General features: G+C 44.4%; 1 protein-coding gene across 17 annotated transcripts in view; it reads right to left on the bottom strand.

The window, feature by feature from the left end:
- The window catches only part of RBFOX1 (RNA binding fox-1 homolog 1), a 1,444,762-nt gene that overhangs the window by 1,271,097 nt on the left and 148,774 nt on the right, over positions 1-24,891 (bottom strand). For all 17 annotated transcript variants that reach the window (XM_081887400.1, XM_081887403.1, XM_081887398.1 and 14 more), the window contains exon 2: positions 19,038-19,097. In XM_081887400.1, coding sequence (XP_081743526.1) covers positions 19,038-19,097 — 60 coding nt within the window. The remainder of the gene's footprint in view (positions 1-19,037; positions 19,098-24,891) is intronic.

The following is a 24,891-nucleotide window of genomic DNA, read 5'->3' as shown; positions in this document are numbered from 1 at the left end:
AACCCTTCTGGTTTCTTAATCCCCTGCTGTCATGTCACAGACATTTCTCTCTCCCCATTCACAATCACCAGGGAGCAAGCCTGCAGAGAAGCAACCTTTCCAAGTTTAAAAAAACAACACAACATCTTTGCCAATCTGCATTTTCCTTCACATATTAAAATGTCAAAAGTTATGTTCAGCAGCTGTATGACAACAGATGGCAAAGGCAGAATCTAGGTGCTTTGTAGAGCTGCTTCTTGGCTGGGAAATGCAAAAAGCTCAATAAATATACTTTGCACTTAGAAAACTAGTGGATCCCCTACTTTTTAAAACAATGGACCTAAAGGTAACTGAAGTGTAGATGTACCAAAAGCTTTCTGTCCCTTTACTTCCATATTTCTGCCTTCCTCAACAATGACATTGTATATTTCAGGGATGGGAAACATTTGGTCCTCCAGATGTTACCAGTGGGAAAGTGCACTCAAGAAGGTCTTCTCCAACACCTGAATAGGTGTAGCCAGAAAGAGACTTCCTCCAACTCAGGGCCAGTTCAGGTTAACCCTACCTGGACATAAGGACAATCATAGGGTGGCTACTGTGTTGTTGTTGTTGTTGTTTCCTTTAGTACCCTACATATTTATAAAATTGCTGCATATGTTGTTCTGTTAAAGCTAAATACAGTGGTGGCCCTAGTTCACCCAATATCACATGTCTTCTTTCATTATTCAGGCATGGGTTTGAATTGTGGCTCAGAAGTCATCCTGCTTTTCTTACCACAAAGTGTTTGATGGTGGCAGGGGGTTGGTGCAAAATTCTCACAGAAACCTAAAGCTCATTTTATGCACCAACAGTGAACTCTGAGGGGCCTCTTGTGCTATTTTATATATAGCAATTTTCTGATCTTAAAAACTGGTTTTCTATGGAAAGTATGTTTGCAAATGCACATTTTGGCTACTTCTGTTTAGTGATGATCTGTTGTTGTTGTTGTTGTTGCTGCTGCTGCTGCTGCTGGAGACAGCCAGGGCCCTGTTCTCTCTGGCAGACCGGGTGGAAAGAACCCTGTAAGGCAGGGGACAGGTCTTCTATGACTCACAGCCAAGATGGTCTCAGTGAGAGTTCAGTGGAACTTACTTCATAGAGGTGACTGGTGCCTATTGGGACAGGTAGGGCAGGAGTCAGGAAAGCCAACAGCAGGTGGCACCAGAACCGGTGACAGTTAGAATCATCCAGTTTGAATTTTGTCCCCATCCTCCTCCTTCTTGCTGAGTTCTGCAAGCACAATATGGAAAATAAGGAGGAGAAACATAGAAAGCTGACTTATCCTGAGTCAGGCCATTGGTCTATTAAGCTCATTGCTATCTATACGGGCTGGCAGCAACTCTTCAGAATTTGAGGCAGGGGGCATTCCCAGACCTACCTGGGGAGACTGGGGGTTGAACCCATACAAATCTGATGCTCGGTCAATGAGACAGACAGTTCCAGCTCCTGGACTGGTTGTAATTAGGAAGGTAGGCAGGTGGAGGCCAGCAGAGGGCCATAGGTGCCAGCTTCTGGGGCCTCAAGGCACTTCGGACCCCCAAGTGGTGTATTTTTTAGGGGGCAGATCCCCTCAACGTTCAGAGGGTGTTCAGCTCCACCCGTGACTCCTCACAATGTTGAGTAGGTGATGTCACATTTGGCCACCTCAATCATCTTGAGAAGCTGGTGCCTCTGCTGAGAGCACACTCAGGTTGGTGGGGCATCCCTCAATTTTCTCCCTTAGGCCAACCTCCATTGATAGGACTAGATCAGAAGCCTGCTTTTATGCATTGCTGAAGAGCTTACATCAGGGGTGGGACTTAAAGGTGAGCGGACTAATGGATAATACGACTTCTACCCTTGTACTGTAGGCTATATTCCCACCACACCAAAACCAGAGGTTACTAAACATGCAGACAAGTCAAAGGCTTGACCACAGTCCAAGGATACATTCCAGTGGGACAAAAGCATTCAAGGAGGCAATGGCACAGAGCCAGTAAGAGATGTGGCCTGGAGGGAAGGGTGTGGCCTGGGAGAGTCCCGATGGCCACAGAGAGAGCCTTGTGGGGCTGCCTCCAGGCCCTGGGCCTGAGGTTTCTGCCTCTGGCATATGTCCATACCACATTGCTAGGGCCTTATGCTTTTACTTTTCGTTCTCCTTCTGCTACACTAACATATTTGTTTTCCATCTCTGGGATGCTTCAGGTCTTTGAGAGCATCATTATAGAAATATTTAATCAAACTCTTCATTTATTCTGTGCAACATTTGGCACTGTGGCGGCAATGGATGTAACTCCCCGATAAACACTTTATCTGGCAAAGTGCATTTGTGTATGATCTTTGATAGCTTATAAATAATCAAAAATCATGTGTCATATAGAGATGCTTGCTGGAAAAGGGAATTTGCATATATATTGTAGTCTAGTGTGACTCATTTGGCCTAATCTTTCACTAATGCTAGAAGATAGGAGGAATAATAAATATATCCCTTATGCTGGTTAGATTATGTATTGAACTCATGTTTGGAGATAATGGTCCTGGGAGGGTTAGCCAAGGAATATCTTGTTCTTGAGGCTTCCCATCTTGTCTTATTCCATCACTGCATTCAAATGCAGAGTCTTCATTTCTCTGCCACTGTTTTGCACAGCTTCGGTCTGCCTCAAGAGGCTCCTGTACTTCGTCTGCCTATGCACGCAATTGAAAATTCTGCACCCAGTAAATACTGGAATATTTTCTCCCTCTCTCATAACACTAGAACTCATGGTCATTCAGTGAAGCTGAGTGTTGGAAGATTCAGGACAGATAAACAAAGTCCTTCTTCGTGCAGTGACTCCCACAGGAGGCAGTGATGGCCACCAACTTGAATGGCTTTAAAATGGGTCTGGACAAATTCATGTTAGTGACTACCAGCCTTGGTTGGAAGGAGTTATGCTTCTCAACACAGTTGCTGGAAATCACGGGAGGGGAGAGTGTGCTTGTACTCGGGTCTTGTTTGAGGTCTTCCTACAGGTTGGCCACTGTGAGAACAGGATGCTGGAGTAGATGAGCCATTGACCTGTTCCAGCAGGTTCTTCTTATGATTTTATAGCTGTTCCAGCCATGGCTAGCCTCCTCAGCAGTCCTTTCACATTTCTTTCTTCTCCTTAAGTCCCAAAAACATTCACCATGGGCTCCAACTTAACCACTTTTTATGCCTTGGAATATCCCTGTGCAAGGTCACCCAAAAGCATCTTAACTGCCCTTCCTCTGAGGCTGTTCATCTCAATGAGTAAAAATAAATAAATCTAGCACACGTCATACACACACTCTCACACATGCCTATTTGAAAGAGAGGGGTGTTTTTTTTTAACTAACACAGTCTTCATTGGGAACTCAAATGCCTCTCCTAACCTTATCTTGCCTTGCCAGGACATCTGTAAACATTCTGTACATGCCATTCATTTTCTATTAAGACAGCAGACTGTACATTAAATAATCAACTGCCCTCCAACCTTGATAAATAAAGCAGCAAAGAACAGCAGACTTCTTTCAGTGACCTTCCACCGCAAGCTTTCACGTCTCGCTTCTATACTTGGGAGAGATCTGTCTTGGCAGGAATTTGATGCTTGTTTAACAGTCCGAGAGGAAGGGACAAAAAAAGAGGGAGCATGTGAGGAGTGGTGGTGGAGGAACAGAATTAGATTTGTGCTCTTGGAAGCAATTTGAGCAACAACCGCTAACCCAGGCTTCACATTTTGGAAAGCCTGATGGGCCTTGAATGGGTAGCTATTTGTCGTATCTTGGCTGAAGCGAGCACTGCCCTTGTGGGTCTCTGTTGAAGTCATTAATAAAGTGTCTGCAAGCACTATTATTTTCCTGTTAAGCTCTGGGGCTGACCTACAGGAAGCAATGAAGAGGCAATGACAAATCTGATTGACCCACTCTTGATTGAGGGAGCACATGCTCTGCCTGCAGAATGCCTCGGGTTCGGTCCCCAATGGCATCACCAGGTAGAGCTGGCAAAAGACTGTCACACGCAGGAGACTTTCCCAGCCCAACTTGCAGGTGCCATGTATTGAACCTGGGACTTTCCGGACAAAAAGCATGTGCTGTACCACTGAGCTATGGCCCTTTACTATAGCCAGATAGACCAATGATATGACTCGGTATAGAGCACTTTTCAACTTCCTCACTGAGTGTGGTGTGGTGGACACCTACAGGAGAGAGGGCTTTTTGAGTAGTGGCACCCCACCTGTGGAATAATGTCTTCTCCAAAGAGGCTCACCTGGCACATATCTCAATGCCATGTTTGTATTGTAGCAGCCTGCTTGTGGTTAACGCTTAGCTGGAATGAAATATTCAACGCAGCAATAGAGAAATTAAAATAATAATTTATTTGTCAGACAAATAAATGAGAGACACAGTGGTATATGATTACCAAAGCTCTGCCCACTCCAGCCCTGATGGTCAGCACTTATATTTCCTCAGCTCAGCCCCCTTGCTCCTCCTTTGGCTGCCTATGTCCAATCGGCCTGGTTGAAATTCCTATTGGCTGTTTGCTAGAACCAATCATAAAAGATACACCCATTTCCTATTACCTTTTATGGGAGACAAAGAGCTATATTTCCTTCTATCTATAAATGGCAAATAAGTAGTCATATATCTTACATTTGCCTCAACAAGGAACCTTAATTACCAGCTCACCTCTTGCCCTCCTTGCCCTATTGCCCTCCAAAACAGATGGTTAATGGTTTTAATTTTTTATCTTAAACAGATGTCAGAGATCTTGGGTTCACATTCTCACACATCATCAATGAAAGATCTCCTTCTTTGGAGGTCTTTAAGCAGAGGCCTGACAACCATATGTCAGGAGTGCTCTGATGGTGTTTCCTGCTTGGCAGGGGGTTGGACTTGATGGCCCTTGTGGTCTCTTCCAACTATATGATTCTATGATTCTATGAAATAAGAATCTAACATAAGAATCTAACATTTCTTACTTTCTAAATCCTTTGCATAATTACATTTAAGCCAATATATTTCATACATAACATATATAGATTTTAGAAGCAAAGGCCTTTTCTAAGTAAAAGGGAACTTAGTAAAAACATTTTCCAAAAGCAACCCCCCTTTCCTGGCCAACTGCTTTTCCCATTAGCTCTTGCCCTTTAACCTGTGGTTCAAGTTTCTAATGGAAGACACATGGTATTATATTTTGTTAAACAATGAGTGCTTTTGCAGCTTGATTGTATTCTGTAGGGTCAGTAACCAAGTAACCTTTGCTCTCAGCCTGTAATTCCCTTTTTACAACTTTGAGAATTTTGGCTCCTGCTATAAATCAGGGAGCCCTTGTCCAGGGAGATAAACATATGCCAAACCCAGCTGGTCTTCTGCCTGGCATAAAAACATCTTTAAGCTTATTTTTAAAATACAGGCCTTGATCAGATGCCTCAGTATCAGACAATTTACAATTTGTTAACTTTCAATATTTATAGTCCACACCATAACAAAGTGGTGCTTTGTTCACAGGATGACTCACAAGAAGACGTAAAACAATTTAAAATTCACAATGGGGGGGGGGAGGTATAATTACAGCACACATAAAAACCCCTGTTGCAAAGAGTAGAAAAGGTTTAAAGCAAAGACTTCGAATAAAAGTCTGGGAAAATAAAAAAGGTAATTGTCAGAGAGCACCCCCAAAATCTTGCCAAGGGCAACCCTGGAGTGCAGCAGTCATATAAATTACAACACATGGGCATTTAGGCTGTTCATTTTCAAGGGTGGAAAACATTCCACAACAGCCATGTAAGGTAGGCTAATACTTTCATCCCTGCACTGCAGATAGGAATGAGAGAATGCTGGCCTGCTTTATCATACTTTGAGCCAAATCAGGCATGCAGAAATAGCATGTGGCTCATTCTTTCTTTGACTGAACCACTTCAAAATGCAGGGGAGGCATTGTTCATTTGAATGATCCATGATGCTGGGAGGGTGGGGGTGGGTGGGGAGCCATTGATACAGAAAACATAAAGGATATCACTACATTAGAATTTTTTTTCCTGCCAGAATGTTTGTTTGACATGGTGAAATATTCAATATGTACCCCACATCTCCTTTCTGAAGCGGTATAGTAAAAAAAAAGGGCCCTCCCACTCACTATTTCTGTACACATGAACTGGCCTTTGATGATCTCGCTCTGGATTTGAACTGGTGACTCCCTAGCTTACAGGCTTAGCCATTACTCTACACCAGTTCTTGAAAGTTTCTTAAAAGGTCAGGAAAATGTTTAGAATGTAGAGATATATAATATATCCAGAGGGGAGAAAACCTAAATGGTTTCCTGAATCTCTCACTGATGAAGCAAGGTTATTTTCCCTCTTATATCTTTTCTTTTTTTGTCAGATTAGCAGCAAAGCATATGACTTTCAGAGTCACCTTATTTATAGCCCGATAAATCCTCCTGCTTTGAGGAATGAAGTGGGAACCCAGGGGAGAGACAATTAAGAAAGCCCCCCCCCCTCTATGAACATCCCTGGGGATATATTTTCACTTCAGACAGAAGTCACAAAAACAGAGGCAAGCCCCCCTCCTCAATTTTTTGTTTGTGTGTGTCCCCCAAGCCACTGCCTCCCACACACACTGCAATGTGCTCAGCAGGCAGTAAGAAAAGGTGGGGCGTGGGTATTTTGATGCACAAATTGGCCAGGATTTTCTCGGAGTATGTTCCCAACACTCGGGCATTTCATGGTCACCAGCACCAGTTGATTAAATGGCACCCTGCAGAAAGCGCACAGCGATTTCCCCCTCCTTGCCCTGCTAGCGCAACCATAATATTAAGAAGAGCCTTTGGTGGCCATGTTATTTTTTAAGACCTCGCTCTATCCTGGATCGACCCGAGTAGTATCCAACAGAGAGAATTACATCTTATTGCCTGCATCCAAGAAGGGCAGGAGAGGAGAGAGAAATGCACCATTATCTTTATCGTACAAGGGAACTGGTCCTGACTCTCGGCTTAGCTACAACCTCACCTAGTGGCTAAGCCCCAAGCTGAATGGTAAGTAAAGGTAAGCACTATTATCCAGTGGGCAATAGCAGCAAGGGGCACAGTTAGAAAGAGAACAAGGCAGCAGGGCTGGGTGGCTGGGGTTCCGCATTCAACAACAGATGAGCGATTCCTGATTGAACAGGTTTGCTGCTTCAGCTTCACCTTTTGCTCCACTCTCTCCTTTACCAAGTCAAGTCAGTTTTTCATCATGGCGGGATGGTGTCAGGGACAAACCAGAGCTCTCAAGTTCCCCAGAGGGAGGGAGGCCTGGGAGCGGAAGATGTGGACGAGGTGCCTGAGGGCGAGGGAGGCAATGAGGAGAGAGTTGTTGGAATAAGCCCAGAAAGGGCTGGGGTGACGGAAAGTTCACAGGAAACATAGGGGTTAAGCTCAGGCTCAGAATCAGGGGAAAAGATTGATGGCTGCCCTCAAGAGGCGTGTGGAAAAAAGAAGGGTGGAACGATGGGGAGGGAGACTTCGCCATTTTATGAGCTGTTGGAGGGGCAAACGCAGGCCTCAGCAGAAATCTGAACTGAGTGGCTCTGATGGATGAGACGCCCACAGCTCTGACAGGTGGGGAACCTCTGACCCTAGGGGCCAAATGTGACTCTCTAGGGCTCTCTTATCTGCCCCACATAACCATCCTCAAGCAGCACCTCATCACCCCAGGCCACCACCCCACTCTGGTCCTACTTTGCACCCCCTTGAATATATTTGCCTGGCTGGAATGTCTACATGAACTCTGATAATGAACTCTTGCTCATCTGGAGGGAGGAGTGTGTGTGTGTGTGTGTGTGTGTGTGTGTGTGTGTGTGTGTAAACTAGCCTACTGTACCTTTGCACTCATTTACATTCCATAAATCAGGCATAGGCAAACTCGGCCCTCCAGATATTTTGAGACTACAATCCCCATCATCCCTGACCACTGGTCCTGTTAGCTAGGGATGATGGGAGTTGTAGTCCCAAAACATCTGGAGGGCCGAGTTTTCCTATGCCTGCCATAAATTTACATTCATTCATCTGTTACGATCGCAAAAACAGGAAGCATTTTTACCAGTGCTGTTTTTCTAGAAACACAGGTGCTGAAATTTGGAAGACCAAAGTCTGTCCCTTACTGAGCTAGATGGACCAATGGCCTGAGACAGTATGAGACAACTTCCTATGTTTCTCTTGCCACTTAAAAGTGGCTGTGTGCATGTATGCTCCTAAAGGGAAGGGCTGTAGCTCAATAGTAGAGTATTCACACTGGCATGTGATGAAATCCCCAGGCTTTGTGAAGGAGGAGCCAGGGCTCTGACAGTTGTCAATGGGAAAGTCTCCAAGCTCAAGTGCACTCTGCCCACCTGAGGTTTCCAACAACTGGGATTCAGCAGCATACTACCTCCATAGAGGCAGAACATAATGTTCATAATGGCTAGTAGCCACTGACAGCCTTGTCCTCCATGAATTTGCCTAATACTCTTTCAAAGCCATCCAAGTTGGTGGCCATCACTTCTCCTGCGGAAGTGAGTTCCATAGTTTAACTATGCACTGCGTGGAAAAAGTTCCTTCTTTTATCTGTCAACTTCCAACATGTTCTCTTTTTAGGACCCATCCTATTCTTCCCATGTAAATTGTTGTAATATTTTAATATTGCATTGATATATTATTTCAGCTTGTCCTGTGATCTTATGGTGGAGGGCAGGTAAGAAATCTAATAAATGAATGCAGGTAGCTTTCTCTTGTTTCTCCACAGCCCTCTTTGGGCTACAGTCCTGCTGACATCACCAAATGAGTATTCTATTAGAAGGATGTGATTTTTCCTTGCCATGATGACCTGCCACTGGCATGGGCAGTTGTGGAGGAAGTGCCCTGTGTAATTATGGTAGGACACAAGCTTTTTGTGTTTGGTGAGATCCAGTGCGAATTCAACTCAGAGTAGACCCCTTGAAATGAATGGACACAACATAGGCCCATTAATTCCAAGAAGTTGTACCCAATCCTACCCATAATAGACCAATTTAAATTAATGAACCTGACACAATCCTGTGAGGATTGAACTGCCATTTTTTGTTCTCTGTTTGGGGATAGGCTACCAAGCATTTCATCCTTGTTGCCAATGTGCCTTTTTTATCTTCCATTCTTTGTAAACCTTTCCCTCCCTTTACTTTGCTCTTGGGCATTTTTTATAAAAAGCCAGTTTGAAGGCTCTTTGTGTGTATAAAGGCAGCATGGATATTTGAAACAAACAAAGGAACAAATGAATATGTAAAAAAAAAAGTTGCATGCTCTGAATTTATGCCCAGAAAAACTGCATATATTCAAAAGGGGGAACGTAACACTTCAAAGAACCCAAATATCAAGTTTATGGCTTTTAAAATGGGGACAGAGTCACAGATATCATGAACCACAACTTCCTAGAAATTGTCACTAGATGGCATCTGATCACCACACTTGAAATCTCAGCATTGCATTTTTCTTTGCCGTCAACACATTTCTGTCAACATGATTCTGTGTCTCGAAAGGAAGGAAACAAGACTTTTGGAAAGACAGGATTCTTTTCTCTTTTTCTTTATCCTTAACCATTCATTAGTATCAACTTGGCAAAAAAGACAATTGCACAAGCAACTAAAGGTAAAGGTAAAGGACCCCTGGATGGTAAAATTCAGTCAAAGACGACTATGGAGTTGCAGCTCTCATCTCGCTCTCAGGCCAAGGGAGCCGGTGTTTGTCCACAGACAGCTTTCCTGGTCATGTGGCCAGCATAACTAAACCCCTTCTGGTGCAATGGGACACTGTGACGGAAGCCAGAGCACACGGAAACGCTGTTTACCTTCTTTTCGCATCAGTACCTATATATCCGCTCGCACTGTCAGGATCCAAACAGAATGTGCAGAGAGTAGGGATAAACAAATCACACTTTCAGTTTCTGATATTTCCAATTTTAAGTTCAGTTCTCTACATTCCCACACTAACTTGTCCTCGCAAATTATTATTATTACTGTTATTAATGTTGTTGATGATGATTATGTTTTTGCCACCGATGGCTCCTTTGGGAGGAACAACATGATTTAAATTGAATTATTATTAGTAATAATAATAATAATAATAATAATAATAATAATAATAATAATAAATGCATATGTAATCACACTGTGCAAGCAATTATAAATAGAAGCATAGAGGGGAAGCTATATTTCAAGCAAAACGTGCCCGAAATCTGTTTCCATGGCACGATTAACTAAGAACGAAGGGGCAGATTGGATTGGCTAGCATTTTAATGCAAATTTACCTAATTTACATTTCCCAAACCTGTATGCAAACTGTAACACAGCTATCTTTCAAAATTCACACTTTCCCCAATTTTAGGATGCCATTATTCAACCCAAAATATTTACCAAAAAAGGCATGTATCAGAGGAAAGTGCATAAAAATGCAGAGATCTGTGAAAGTAATATCCAAAAATTCATATCATTAGAGAAAATTGCTTGCAAAAATGTGTGTACTGGGTAATATTGCGTACAAAAATCTGCATATTGGGAGAATGTGCACTCAGATTCCCAGTTTAGCATCTGGACTAATGGCATTTACTGAACTCTGATAATGCTTGCCTGGACAGAGGATACTAGGGTGGTGGTGGGAGTGAGAGTGTGTACAGAAAGGAGCCTACTGTGCAAAAGCCAAATTCACACATTTTGCTCTGCCCAGTTTTGCTTCTGGATTTGCCCACCACTGACGTGTTTCCCCTGGAACGTTGGAAATGTGGTTCTTGGTATGGGGAAGAAAAAGATGGGTACATGAAGGAAAGGGTTTTATCCAACATTAGCCATATTCGGAGCAGACTCACTAAAATTAATGAGCATGATTTACTGAGGCTGAATAATTTCCATGAGTAAAATGCAGTTGACTAGAATCCAGAGAGTGCTGTGTGCCTGTGTAAGTTTTTGGTATCTATGCTGTATATACATGCATGTATGTTATCCATAGGACTGGCATAGGGCCCTACAAGAAGTGTATTGACTAAAAAAAGATAGCCACCCCTGCACTACAGGTTATTGCAGTCTACAGGCTCCCAACATACTACCAGCCTAGCTACAACTTTGCCCAAGTTTGTGTGTGTATTTAGCTCCTGACACGGGTGGTTTGGGCTTCCTGTTCCCATTTGTGCTCTAGTACAGTTGACAACGGGCAACTAAAGAGGTTAAAAGCAAGCCCATGTTGCATGCATGACACACTAAATGTGCCTTGAAACCTTTTCTGACCAGACATCTGCCTTGCTGGACCAGAGCAAATGCCGCCTCTCCCTTGAAGACGCATGGCCAGGTAATTTCAGGTAGCTTGGTATCTCATTTCCATTCAGATCACAGACTGCACTCCTGCAGCAATTTTATTTCTTGGCAAAAAAAAAAAAAAAAGACGACGAAAAGGAGAAAAATCATTATTGCCTACATTGAACTACCTTTAAGACTTCTCCCATCCAGCCAAACTCTTTTCTCATAGTCTCTTGATTAAACAAACAGACCCAAGCGTGATTGTTTCTTGTTATCCAATATCAATATTTTGCACAACTTTCAGAAATGGGAAGGAAAATAAGGGCACTTTAGCAGAGGGCAAAACACTGCAATAAATAGTGATATAATTTCCAGACATTGAATGGGAGCCATCACAGCCCATTTGGCTCTAGAGGGAGATTGAATGCCACTAGAAGTATTAAGGGTTTGTTGTTTTTTCCAGAGGGAAGCGCCACCAAGTGATTTGAAGCCTGTCTCCCTACTTTTGCCTGTAGATATGGCTACCATATCATATATACTAGACGTGGGGAACCTCAGGACTAGGGGGCAAGTGTGGCCCTCCAAACCTCTCCATCTAGCCCTTGGGACCCATCCAAGCCCTTGGGATATATCCTCTCTGCAAGTCATGCCCTCCTCAGCCCTGTTTTGCACTCTCCTCAAGTATTTTTGCCAGGCTGGGATGTGTCTGGGAAACTCTACTAATGTCCTTTGCATGCCTGGATGGAAGACAGAAAGGAGTGTGTAGCACTCCTATACAAAACTAAAAAATTAATTTTCTGCTCTGTCCGCTTTTGCCTTTGGCTCCATCCACCACCTGCATGTGGCCTTCAAAAGGCTGCCCAGAAGGAAGTGCAGCCCTCCAGCAGAAAAAAGCATTGCCACCCATGATCTACTGATAGCAGACTCATTCTCTGAGTGTGGAACTTTATCTAGCCACTTGTTTTAACTAGGCACATCCCTCTGTTTGCTATGTTTGTGAAGGGCTTTCTACAATGGGGGTCACACAGCTGAGGTTTGTGTCAGAAGAGTAGGGAGAGAACTAATTTTAGGGGACTCATTATTTTAACACAGGGATATATATTGCCTCGTTATTCCTGATAAGGATACCAAAATGGGAAATTGGAAGAAACTTAAAGGCTGTGCTTGGGCAATGCTCTCCAAACTGGGCTGCTGCAGGGGGTGGTGTTTTTTTTCCTGGATTTTGGGGAAACTCTTGCGAGACCTGGAATCCCAGCACTCTAGTCTGCTGCTGGCTTTGACTATTGCAAGGGTGAGGGCCCTCTGCCCAGGGGCCAAATGTGGCCCCCCATGTTTCTCTATCTGGCCCTCAGAACACCCCTTTGCAAGCCACACCTCCTACTGGCCCTGCTTCTCACTTTCCTCAAGTGTTTTTGCTTGGCTGGAATGTGTCCTCAGACTCTGTTAATCCCACTTCCTTCCTAGGATGGAAGATACTGAAGGGTGTGTGTAGAAACTTCTGACTGTCAGGCTTCAGGAAATCTGATCCCTCCCACGCTGGGCAGCCAAGAATCAGATAAACAAGAAGAGCTCTAACCAAGTCTTTTATCCAATATTCACAACGAGAGGCTTAGAAAAGGTGCCTCTATTTCAGTAATGGCGTTGCTCCGAGTCAAGTCCCACCCCCTCCGTCTCTCCTATTCTACATCATCCCTGCGTCAGCCAATCTGCGCTTTCTGCCTCTCAGCTTTCTGTTCTCCTACTCTCAATGCCTGCCAGGTCCTGGAAAAGGGGAGGGGTCAGGAATGCTTCTAAAGACACTGAGTCTGTTAGCTGTCTCTCCCCTGGTGCTGCTGCTTCGTCCTGCCCCTCTCCCAATATTTCCCAGCTTCTGCCCTCTGCAGCCTCTGAACTATGACCTTCTGGAAACCAGTGTTGTAAATCTATACTGCATGGTATGTTAGTGTCCTCCTGACACTAACATACCATGCAATTGCAACATTTGCATTTTAAGCTCTACCTGCTTTTACCTCTGGCCTGCTCATCACCAGTATGCAGCCCCTGGCAAGTTGTCCAGAGGGGAATATGACCCTCTGGCTGAAAAAGGTCCCCCCCCACACACACACCTGGACTATTGATTGGGTTGAACCAGCACTAATCCAAATCCCTCTTTGGCCTGCACCAGCTGTAAGAACATAAGAACCTGCTTGATCAGACTAATGCTCCATCTAGTCCAGCATCCTGTTCTCACAATGGCCAACCATGTGCCTTTAGGAAACCTTCAAGCAGGATCCAAGCTCAAGGGCACTCTGCCTTTCTAGCAACTGGTATTCAGAAACATTGCTGCCTCTGATTGTGGAGGTAGAGCATAGCTTCCTGTTAGGATTCCTGCTCCATGATTGCAGTCATGGGGTTGTTGTCTTTCACATGACGACAGCCATCTAGTTCATGGTGAAATGCAGTGGGGCCTGAGGGGTTTGTAGGCAGGAACACTTGCAGGAGAAAGAGGGCTGGTAAATGGAACAGTCTTGGCTCTAGAACCAAGAAAGTACATAGGCACAGAGGAGGCTGTTCTATTGATGCAAATGGGACAACTGTCCCCATCAAGCTCAGTCTGCCCTCAGCCAGCCCCCAGTTGCCTGCCTTCATACTTTCAAGCTGCCCAGGGGTTGCTGCCTCACTGTCAGCTTCCTCTTCCCGAGTCTGCAAAACTCAAAAGGGAGGGGGAGGGAAACAAAACTAGAATGAGTTGCTTCTGCCTGTCATGGGCTCTGGCTTCGCCTACTATTGGGCTTCCTGCCATCCACCCTTTCAGCCCCAATGGGTACCAGCCTCCATTGCACAGGAAGGTGTGAAGAGGCAGTTTGCAACATGCATAGTGCAATTTCAACACCAATGAAATAGTTTTATACCAACTTGAGCCAAAGGCCATCGAGTCTTTAATAAAGCATTTAACTGCTGCAAGAGGGGCAGAGGGGGATTATCAGTATTATAAAATGAGTTTGATCCCACTTTAATAGGTTTTTAAACTAGAGCAGCTGTGCCAGGAAGAGAGAAGGGGGAAACAGAGTCTTTCCCTTGGTGGCAGGCAACCAATTTCTCTTTGATCAGAGCACAAGTAAGTGCCACTCACAATACAGAAAACTTCCAGCAGCAAGCTCCTGTATTAGATTGGATGTGTGTGTGTGTTATGTAAATTGTAACCGCTCATTAATGCCTGTTTCACAAGCCAACTGACTCGCTTGGTAGCTCTATGAATTCATGATCAGTTGTAATTCACCTCCAGCGTGGTGTGAAATAAAAATTGAAGACTGTCTGCCAAATGAAAAATGGGAATGGATGAAAAATGGGTTGTAGCCCGACAGGCACCACAGGGGTTGATTCCCTTCTAAGGCAATGAACTTCTGAAACTCTCTCTGGTCTCAACAGAGCACTTTGGTGATCAACAGAAGAGGTGTCATCAGTGTGGAGATGATATGCAGTTCTAGTTCTCTGCAACATTTGGATCAGAAGAGGCCATGCAAGCCCTGGATTAATGTCTGGACTCAGTGTTTGGCTGGATGAGGGTCCACACACTTGAGTTTGAATCCTGGCAGGACAGAGGTGTTGTGGGTGTGTGGTTCCTGAACCCATATAATCGATCCAGTGCCACTGGCATGCATGCATCCTCCGTGCATTTGTCTAATCTAATCCCTTTCACTTCTCAAAATGATAATCGCAAAGCTGTTCTAAATCAACTCCCTTTTTGCTTTTCTTCCAGTGACTGGATGTTTACCAACATCACTCTTCAGGAAGCTACAGAATCATGTCTAAGGCACAATCCCAGCAATGACAAAGATGCCAGTTTCATCTGAAGTCAAATGAAGAATGGAGTAGGACTGGATGAGAGGGAATTGCATTATTTTCCACCTTACTTGGATGCTTCCTGCAAATCCACCTGTTCTAAAATGGCCCAGCAATCAACCCTCTCTTCTCTTGTTGGCTAGCAGCCTGAAATTTTCCTGTTGCATATTTCCTATCTCAATGATGAGATGCAAATCCCAAACTTAGAAATTATTTCTTTCTTTATTTATTTAATAAAACTTATACATATACCGCTTGCTAGCAAAAACCTCTCAAAGCAGTTAAAAAGAAGAAAACCAGTGAAATGATTGGGGGGGGGGTGGGAACAGTTAAAACCAACTAATTAAAACCTTCAACAATAATTAAAACAATAAGCTAAAAACCTGATTAAAACACATGCCAACAGTCTACATGTCTGGATAGGCTTGTGTAAACAAAAATGTTTTTGTGCAGGTGCTGAAAAGACTAGTAAAAGGGCCTGCCTGGTTTCAGTAGGCAGGGAGTTCCAAAGCACAACAGCCACCAAATTAAAAGACTGTTTCCTTACCAATGCAGAATGAGTATCACATGGCATCTAAGTGCCTATGTGCATGGATCTAAGTGGTCAAGTGGGCATATATGTGGGGTAAGGCGATCATGCAGATAAACTTGCGTTCCCAGCAAACAGCATTCAGAGGCAGACTGCCTGTGACAGGGGTGTGGGTGGAGGGAATGTCTCCCCACAGCCAACGGACTGCACCAAATCAGATCTGTTCTACTGCAAGTGGGCAAGGTCAAATGAGCAAAAGATAGGTTTAATGTTTCCTCTTTATAACCTAGTGACGTAGGATAACGTGCATAAACTACTGAATATCAGAGCACATTATTTTCTCTCTGAAACCACCGTTTTCTGTTCTCTCTCTCTCTGTGTGTGTGTGTGTGTGTGTGTGTTTTAAAACCTGCTTATTTTCATCCACTGCCTCTGCAAGAACAGCGTCAGCAGAATTGCACCCAGATGTTGGCGTTGCTGATGTGCATTCAGAGGAATTTGTGCTGAATACCAGCTATCGAGGCACACTTATTATGCAGTACACAAAATCTCAGGAGGAGCAATACAATTTGTGCAGCTATCAGTTGCTCCACACGGTCTCACAATTAGATTTGCCAGGACAGCAGAGGCTAGCTTGTAACTTATTTGGGTAAGTAGCATCTTTTCCATGAGAGCAACATACGGCGCGGTGATATCCTCCCCGGCAAATCCTGCCTTCATTAAGGCTGTATAACTGGAGAGCATCCATAGATCACGCAGTTCCAGCATGCAGAACAAACCATTACTCCATCCCTGGGGTTTGAAAAGGCCACGGTCCACCAAAGCGCCCTCCTCATCGGCATTATATCATTTTGCAAGACACGTCCCTGCTGTGTTGTGATTCAGTCTTCTCATGACAGATACAAATTCCTCACCGCCTGTCCCACTACGCCAGTGGACAGCTGAGGACATAGCCCACCCAAACAAAGCACCCCAAGTAAGGTGCCCGAGTCATCAGCCTCTAAACACCACCCCAACAGTCAACACACAATGCTGCCTCTGCCCTTGGGTGAGGACGAGTTTGCCACACCCTGGGAAAGAAGACTCTAATGTTGTTTTTTTGCAGGGGAGAAGGTAGGGATGCCATGTGGTGGATGATTACAAAGGGGGAAGGATCATGATTTATAAGCCAGTGCCACCTAAAACTCTTCTCTCTCTTCATGAAACCTTCTCAGGGGCGGAGCTAGTTGCTCTGGCACCGAGTGGCAGGGGCGGGGAGAGCCCACAGAGTCTGCCTGGCGGACGCAAGCCTCACGCTGCTTTTTCGGGCAGCACGGGGCCCCAAGCCACCGCTTCACTCCCAGGAGAGATACGTGGCTTGGGTGCACTGCAGGCCAGGCCCCACGGAAAGTGCCCCCCCGTGGTGTGACATTTTGTCACCGCCTCAGGGATGACACCTGGGGCGGGCCCCTCTCCCCGCACCCCCCTTCCTACTCCCCTGCACCTTCCTTCTTCCCTTTGCAGTGGGGGCTTGGCTAGTCACCTGTTTGGGGACTGAATATGAATTTTCTTGGGGTTGTCCCAAATGGCTTTAGTAATCCTACTTTGCATTTACTTCACACTGCTGGGGATTCCTGTGGTGTGTGTTTTTCTGATTTGGTCCAGGCAGGATAGAGAATTTAAACCAACAGGTTAACTGATGTTTGGTTTTATTTGCAGATCCACTAAGTTATATTTTCATAAATATAATCTTTATTACTATAACTACATGTCTAGTCGTAATTAATGGAGGTAAAGAGCATCTTCTGTCCACAATAAATGATGTTATGGTGAACTCTCGGGCATAGGCAAACTCGGCCCTCCAGATGTTTTGGGATTACAACTCCCACCATCCCTAGCTAACAGGACCATTGGTCAGGGATGATGGGAATTGTAGTCTCAAAACATTTGGAGGGCCATTTGCCTATGTCTGCTCTGAGTCAATCTCCATTTTGATATATATTTAAAAAGCAACTCTACATGGGGATTTCATCAAACTCATAAAATCCTTCCATGATTTTAGAAGTTATGCAAACTGCCTCTCTGAGTTAAAGCACTGGCCTTCAACTGGTGGTAGAACATTCACTACCAGGCTGTGACTTGGTTCAAGATAGGTTGCAACAGCAGTACTACCACCGTACAAATATATAGTAAAAGAAGGAAGGAAGGAAGGAAGGAAGGAAGGAAGGAAGGAAGGAAGGAAGGAAGGAAGGAAGGAAGGAAGGAAGGGGACCCCAAAGTCATACTTGGGTTAAAGTGGGTTGCTGGTCTGAAAACACTGACGACAACAGAATCAAAACACTATTGTGGCTGGTACAGAATGGAAGGAATCAAAGCTGTACCTTTAACATCAGCAATCATTGGTCAGTGGTTATTGTTGCCCACCCAATGAGACCCAGTCCTTGGCTATTTCTCACGCACAGTGTTGAGGAGAAGGGTAAGATGAATGTACACATCACTTCAGTACTTTAAGTGGCACACACATGGGCGTAGTCAAGTGGGGCAGGGGGCAGCTGCCCCACCCCAATCAAGGAAATCAATAAAAAATACTTAACTAACTGAGGTTCTTCCCCCCCCCTCCCACACACACACACATAAATCCTGGCTACGTCCATAGTGGCTCATGCATAAATTCTCCATCAGATCCAAGAACAATATAGATGAACCCTGCCTGCAGCCAGGGGCTGGTCCAGTCAATCCATCCTTTTGGGGTTCCATTCTCTCTGTTCCCTCTGTTATGCAGTGCTCAAGAACAGGAAATGATGTTTCTGAGCTTCCCTCTAGAGCTAAGCCAAAATTTCCCAAAAGACATTTTCTCAGAATGATGCTAGAATATCTGGGAGTTCTGAGCACGCCCTTACTCCCTCCTAGAGGCTATTAGTGGGGATGACTGGAGATCTATATTGTACATGGCTTCCCCATCCTGGGGACATGAAGTGGTGCATGATTTGGATGCCATGGCATGAGATACACATTCCAGCTATCATCTAACTGAAAACATTGCAAAAGCCTCCCCCACTCACATTGCTTTCCCTTATTCACAAAAGTCAGGTGCACTCCATCTTGTGATCATCAATACAATGAGGACTCAAAAGCCCTTCAGTGCAAGATGGATTTACCAGGTTCCCTAATGAACTCAAGTTGCAGCTATTCTGAACGATTTCCCTCCATCTGACAAGCAAATCACAAGTCTGCTAAAGTCATACATCTGAACCTTTGAGAACATTTAGCAAACTCTGATGCACTTATTTCCAAGAGGCGCACGATCCATCTCAGGGTTTTTATAAAAAGAAGAAGAAAAAGATTGCATTTGATGGATGATCAAAAAGAGCCACACACCAAAAAGAATGCAAAATGCAGTTACAGAATCTAATCCATTCAGCAAAATGTTTCGACTTACTGGACCTTGAGGAAGATTCCTGGCACTGCAGCCTAGCTCCATAGCATCAGATTTATAGCCCTGGAATTAAGACAGAGAGAAGGAGGCATGAGAAACTCACATATGAGAGCAGAATTTGACACATACATAATAGCTAGAAGTGTCTAGATGGTTCAGAGGAAAATTCCCATTCGCTGCACAGTACAGTGGGTGAGTCTCCCACTCATCCCAAACTACCTCACAGGGTTGTTGTAGGAGGGAAATGAAGGCTATGTGTGCTTCCTTGAGTCTGTTGGAGGAAGGACAGAATCAAAAATGGGTGGGAGAAATCAAATCTCAAGGCTACCACTCTGTGGCAAAAGGTAAATATGATTTTAAACAAGATTGAGCTGAATTCTTCCCAATCCAACTTTTCTTTGGCAGCTGCAGCAGCAGGGCTGGATTATGGAAATTTTGAAGGATGCAGGCTGTGGATTTACTGGGGATCCTGGTAGCAGCAGCAACCACAGTACAGCTAGGTTTCGTTTTTGCTCAGGAGCCAAATCAGAGAGAGGACAGGAACTGTTGCCTTCACTATGCTTTGGCTTCAGGTGTCTTCAGTCGTCAAATGTCATTGGCTGTGTGGTACAATTATGAAGCCAAATCAGAATGAGAGCCAATGTGTGGGTAAAAATCACTTTAGAAATGGTGCTCTCCAACATGGGAGAACCCAACTGGTGCTGTTACCAGAACTACCAGTGAGTGAACTTATTTCTTTGTCGCATTTCTACAATGAGCCCAGGGTGGCATATATATTTTCTCATTTAATCTGCACAACAACCCTGTGAGGTAGTGTTGTCAGAAGGCCCACAAATAGGTAGCATCCAGTTTCCCTCCCACTTTCAAAGTACAACTTCTAGGCTAAATAAATTGTGACGCAACCTTGGTGCTAAATTGTTCAATATAACCTCAGCAGCTACTTACACGTTGTATTCTTTTTGCCTCTCAGAAGTTCATTGTAGCAGGAGTAAAAGTGAATGGAAGGACAACATATTCCCCACAGTAGCTGCCCATGGTGGTTGGCTTTTGTATGTTTAACCATTGATGTATTGCAGCTTGTTTCCTGTGTTTTCCTGAGTTTTATTGATCCTTAAATCTCCCCCTCACATTGTAACGCTTCGTAGTCTCTTCCATCACACCCAGCCTTTTCCAACCTGCTACTCTCTAGATGCTGTTGGAATCCACCATGGCTAATGGCAAGCCTTCCCCAGCCTGGTGCCCTCCAGATATTTTGGACTACAACTCCCATCATCCCTGTCCATTGGTTATGGTGGCTGGGGCTGATGGGAGTTGGAGTGGAACAGCATCTGGAGGGCCACAGCTTCCCCATTCCTGAAATCCAGACTTGCCCAATTGCAAACCTATTAGCATACTTCACACACACAATCTGCTGCTGGCAGTGTGGAAATTTTGGAGGCAGTATATGCATTACATGTGGAAGAGCAGCATACAATAGTAACGTATCCATGGGGAAGTGGGGTGACTTGGGGAAGACCCCCACATACTAGAACATGATATACTTTTCCCCCTGCTGTTAGGAACACATGGGTGCTTGGCCAAAAAAAATCATTTCAAAGTAAATCCCAGGCCACAGAAGACAATACTGCTCATATACCTGTCTTTAAAGCAGAATTAAATTTGGGCTTTTTGCCTCCAGATGTTAGAAAATCAGTGTATCCCTGAGGCTAAGAAATCAATGCAAGCAAGATCCATATTGCCACCTCTGAATAATACCACTTTCCAGCAATTTATTTGACTGTCTCAACCATCTATTACCATGTAAATTGTTTCACACTGCAAGGGAAGAAAGAAATAGTGCTAATCTCCCTTCAGAAAGTCATAAAATAAAGAAATCAATTTCAAGGTCAATTTAGCCTAAATAACACCTGCTAGCCTTTGTGTAACTCACAAGACCTTCAGAAGCCCACTGGCAATGTCTGTAAGCGTAACACATGCTGGTTAAAGATAAGCTTTCCATACAAGTCCTGGAAGAAAATGTATCATACAGACTGAGCTGAGTGACTTCCCTGTAAATTGGGACCTTTGAGAAATGTATTTAGGTCTTGGTTCATTAAGAACTCCATTGCAGAGATCAAGCAGCTTTTCCTGTAATGCCCAGGCGATGTCAGGTGCAGGTCAAGTAAGGATGCAGTTGCAAAGAAAGACTGTGTAACAAGAAAAGAGCTTGCTGGATCAGGCCCATCCAGTCCAGCATCCTGTTCTCACAGTGGCCAACCAGATGCCCCAATAGGAAGCCCTTAGACATGATCTCAGCACTCTCCACTCCTGTGGTTTCCATGAACTGGTATTTCCACCTACTGTCAGGCTCCCTGACTGCTGACCTACCAGTCCCAGTGGGCACTAACCTCTACTAGATACACTGGTATGGTAGAACCTCTGGGACTAAGAGCAATGGGAAACAAAGCTTTCCCAGGGGTTCCATATTCTAAGCATAGATGTTAGGTGCACTGGGAACGACATCCACCTGGGCTCTCTACACCTGAGCTGTTGCTGAGCATATTGGCAGCAACTTAAGAGCCGTGAGCCCTAGAGCATATAGGTTTCCAGACTCCTGCCACCCACAACTGAAGATGCCTGACATTCATCCTGCCATTTCCAGTGAGCCATGGAAGGAATTACACATCAGCATCCAGATCACAAGTGACTGAATTAATGGGAAACATTGTTTTCCTTATGAAAATATCATACATAAATGCATGCAAAATAAAGCAAGAAGCAATTGGAAAATCCTCAGGCCAAACTCTCCCCAACAAATAACTGCGAGAAGAGAATTTAATAGCAAGCAATTACCCAAAGCTTATGCCAGACTCCAGCAAAAAAATGCACTTATAAGGTATTGTGTTCCTTGCAGTCAGCATAATATAATATCACTTTAGAGCAGGATTAAGGAAAAAAACAATATAAATCGTGTAAGCCCAGGATTAATTTTAAAATTGTATACTTTAAGTGTGGGTGGGTGGGGGAAATTTTTATGTAGCTTGGCAAGCAATTGTAGGGTACAGTAAGTTTATAGGGGGGCATAAGATAGGAAAAGATGCAGCTAGATTGCAATGATTTATAGGGAGTCGGAACTAATATCAAATGCAAGCAAAAATGCAGCACAAGTTAGAAAGGACGTTAGCTCTGAGTAGATGTCAACTGTGAGTACTGAGGGGCAGGGCTACCTTAAACTGCCTTGGAAGCAGCTTAGTTTTTCTTTTCTTAGAGATCGCTTGAAGAAAACCCATATTATGAGTTGCTTACATCTGTAAAATGAAATAGCAGATGCACTCCCTCCCCCACTGGGATCTGTGACTTTCTTCACTCAAAGCAGGCAATCTACCGTGGAACTAGGGACCACAGGAAGCTGTCTTACGCCAACTCAAATCATTGGTCCATCGGCCTATTGCCTACACTGACTGGCAGATTCCTATACTTCCTAGCTCAGTGACAGGGCATCTCCTTTGCACGCAGCATCCCAGGTTCAATCCTGGAATCTTCATGTGAGGCTGGGAAGAGACCCTTTCTGAAATCCTGCAGATCTACTGCAAGTCAGTGTAGAAAATACTGAATTAGATGGACCAATGGTCTGGCTCACCCTGTAAGAAGAACGTACGGGGAGAGACAAGCCTGGTTCAATAAAAGAAATAAGACTCCATTAATGTATTTTAAAGGGCAACTCAAAAACAAATGTTATGCTAAAGGTCAGGTGGGTGGTTGTTTTTATTGGAAAGGCAGAGCAAAGGACAGGTGTCACGAGCAGCACCTGGCTTCCACTAGTTAGTCATTAATTTCAACTTTTTGCCCACCCCATCCCTTTGGGGTTCTTACACATAAAAGACCATTTTGAAGACTGGCTGCAATGCTTCAATTGTTTTTATTAAGGCTGAATCAAAATGCCACTCCCTCCCATATTGGCGCTCTTTCTTTTAAAAAAATGCTGCGTCCACACATACAAAGGGGTGACCAATAGTGCAATGCACATGGACACATGTGTGTGGAGAGGCAAAGCCAGTGAACCTTAGATGTAGGAAAAGAGGGATGATGATGATAATGATGATGAGACTTCAAGCAATCCATAATTCAAGGCAGAAGTCCCCTAAGCCTAAAGTGCACCACAGATCACACCAGCAGCATTTCCTGCTAGGATACGTAACATTGGCTTTAGTTTCTACATTGCTCCATTCTGGAATAGATAGTTTGCAAAGGAAGGGTGGTCGTTCAGCGTAGAGCATCTACTTGGCATGCATGTTCATTCCCCAGCATCTCTAAATAAAACTAGGATAGGATTCCCATATTTCAAAAAGTAAAAACCAGGACACCCTGAAAGCTGTTGAGCTTTGTTGTTGAGCTTTATTTTTACAAAAACACCAAAAAAAATCCCCACGATTTTTCGATTGACTTGCCTAAGATCCAGGACGAAGTGCTGCCTTTCAGAAATTCCCCCTGGATGTCAATTCCACCTTTGAAATCCCAGTAATGTCCTGGAAAATCCAGCCCTAAACTAGGAGAGACCAATTCCTGAAGCTAAGAGGGGACAAGAGGTTCTCATAGCAAATGCTCAAACACCACATTTGACCCAGTAGTGGGACAGAGTGGGCAGCCTTCTCAACACTGCATGTTGCTGCAAGAGGGAGAAGGCAGGACCAGGAGCACCACACATTGCCCACCACTGCAATGTTTTTCTTCACAGAACCCCTTGAACTGCTTCATAGTTCCATCCAGGCTTCCACAGAACAGTTGAGAAACACTGGTCTACACTGACTGCCAGCAGCTCTTTAAGATTCCCTATAGGATTCTTTCTCAGGACTACCTGGAGATGGCAGGGATCTTGAGGTCCCTAATTTAATTCTTGACATCTCCAAGGAGGGCTACGAATGTCTGCTGCCTAAGTCAGTGTAGAACAGAGGTTTTCAACCTTTTTGAGTCCATGGCTCCCTTAACCAACTACATTCTTTCTGCAGCACCCCTGTGGGGCTCAGGAGCCCATTTATTTTACCCCCTGCCTGCAGAGCTGGCAGCCCCTCACACTTTTTCTAACACCCTCCATTGTGGAATGTTCCCTCAGCCTCCTCTTGTCTCCCATCTCCTTTGGAGTCCTCTGGGCAGCTATTGCTGCCACCCCTGGTCTCTGAGCTGCCCCAGCCCCGCAATAGAGGTGCCTCTTAAAGGCACCATTCGCTTACAAAGCTTATAGCCAGGGCTGCTGCAATAAACAGCTGTGCAAGCCTTGGGGAGGCAGAGATGTGAGAGGACATTAGAGGAGGGAGAAAAGGGAAGAGGGATAAAGGCCAGTGTTTCTGTAGCACCCCTGACTATCATTCGAGGTACCCCAGGGTGCCACGGCACACTGCTTGAAAACCACTGGTATAGACAATATTGAGCTAAATCAGTGCAAGGCAGTTTCCTATGTTCCAGCAGAGATTCAGCAGCATCTGTGTTGGGCTATAATTGTCTTTGCAATGAAAAAAATATATGAAATGATTTAGCGATGCATAAAAAGTTGCAAAGATTGCAGCAATGACTGGAAGGTTTGTGTTAGCACCCTTCAACAATGGCAAAACACATGTGGAAGTGAAACGGAAGCCAACTGGACCACCACCATGCCATAGCAGATGTTAGAAGTTTAAAGTTCCATGCTGAGACTAACAAATCTTTTAGCTAAGCAAAGCTGCAACAGAATACCACTCTAGGGGAAGAGGAGACTTGGAGCATCTGAATGAGTCTACCAGTGAGCCAATGAACTGTGGTTAATAGCTACAGATTCTTTAACAAGCAGAAAGGATCCAATCTAAAAAGAATTGAAAAATAACAGTATGTCATGTACTATTGTTAC

This window comes from Podarcis melisellensis (genome assembly GCF_964234715.1).
Source record: "Podarcis melisellensis genome assembly, chromosome: 14".
In the NCBI taxonomy this organism is placed as follows: Eukaryota; Metazoa; Chordata; class Lepidosauria; order Squamata; family Lacertidae; genus Podarcis; species Podarcis melisellensis.
Note: the sequence above shows the minus strand (reverse complement) of the source record. Positions and strands in the feature narration are given on the sequence as shown.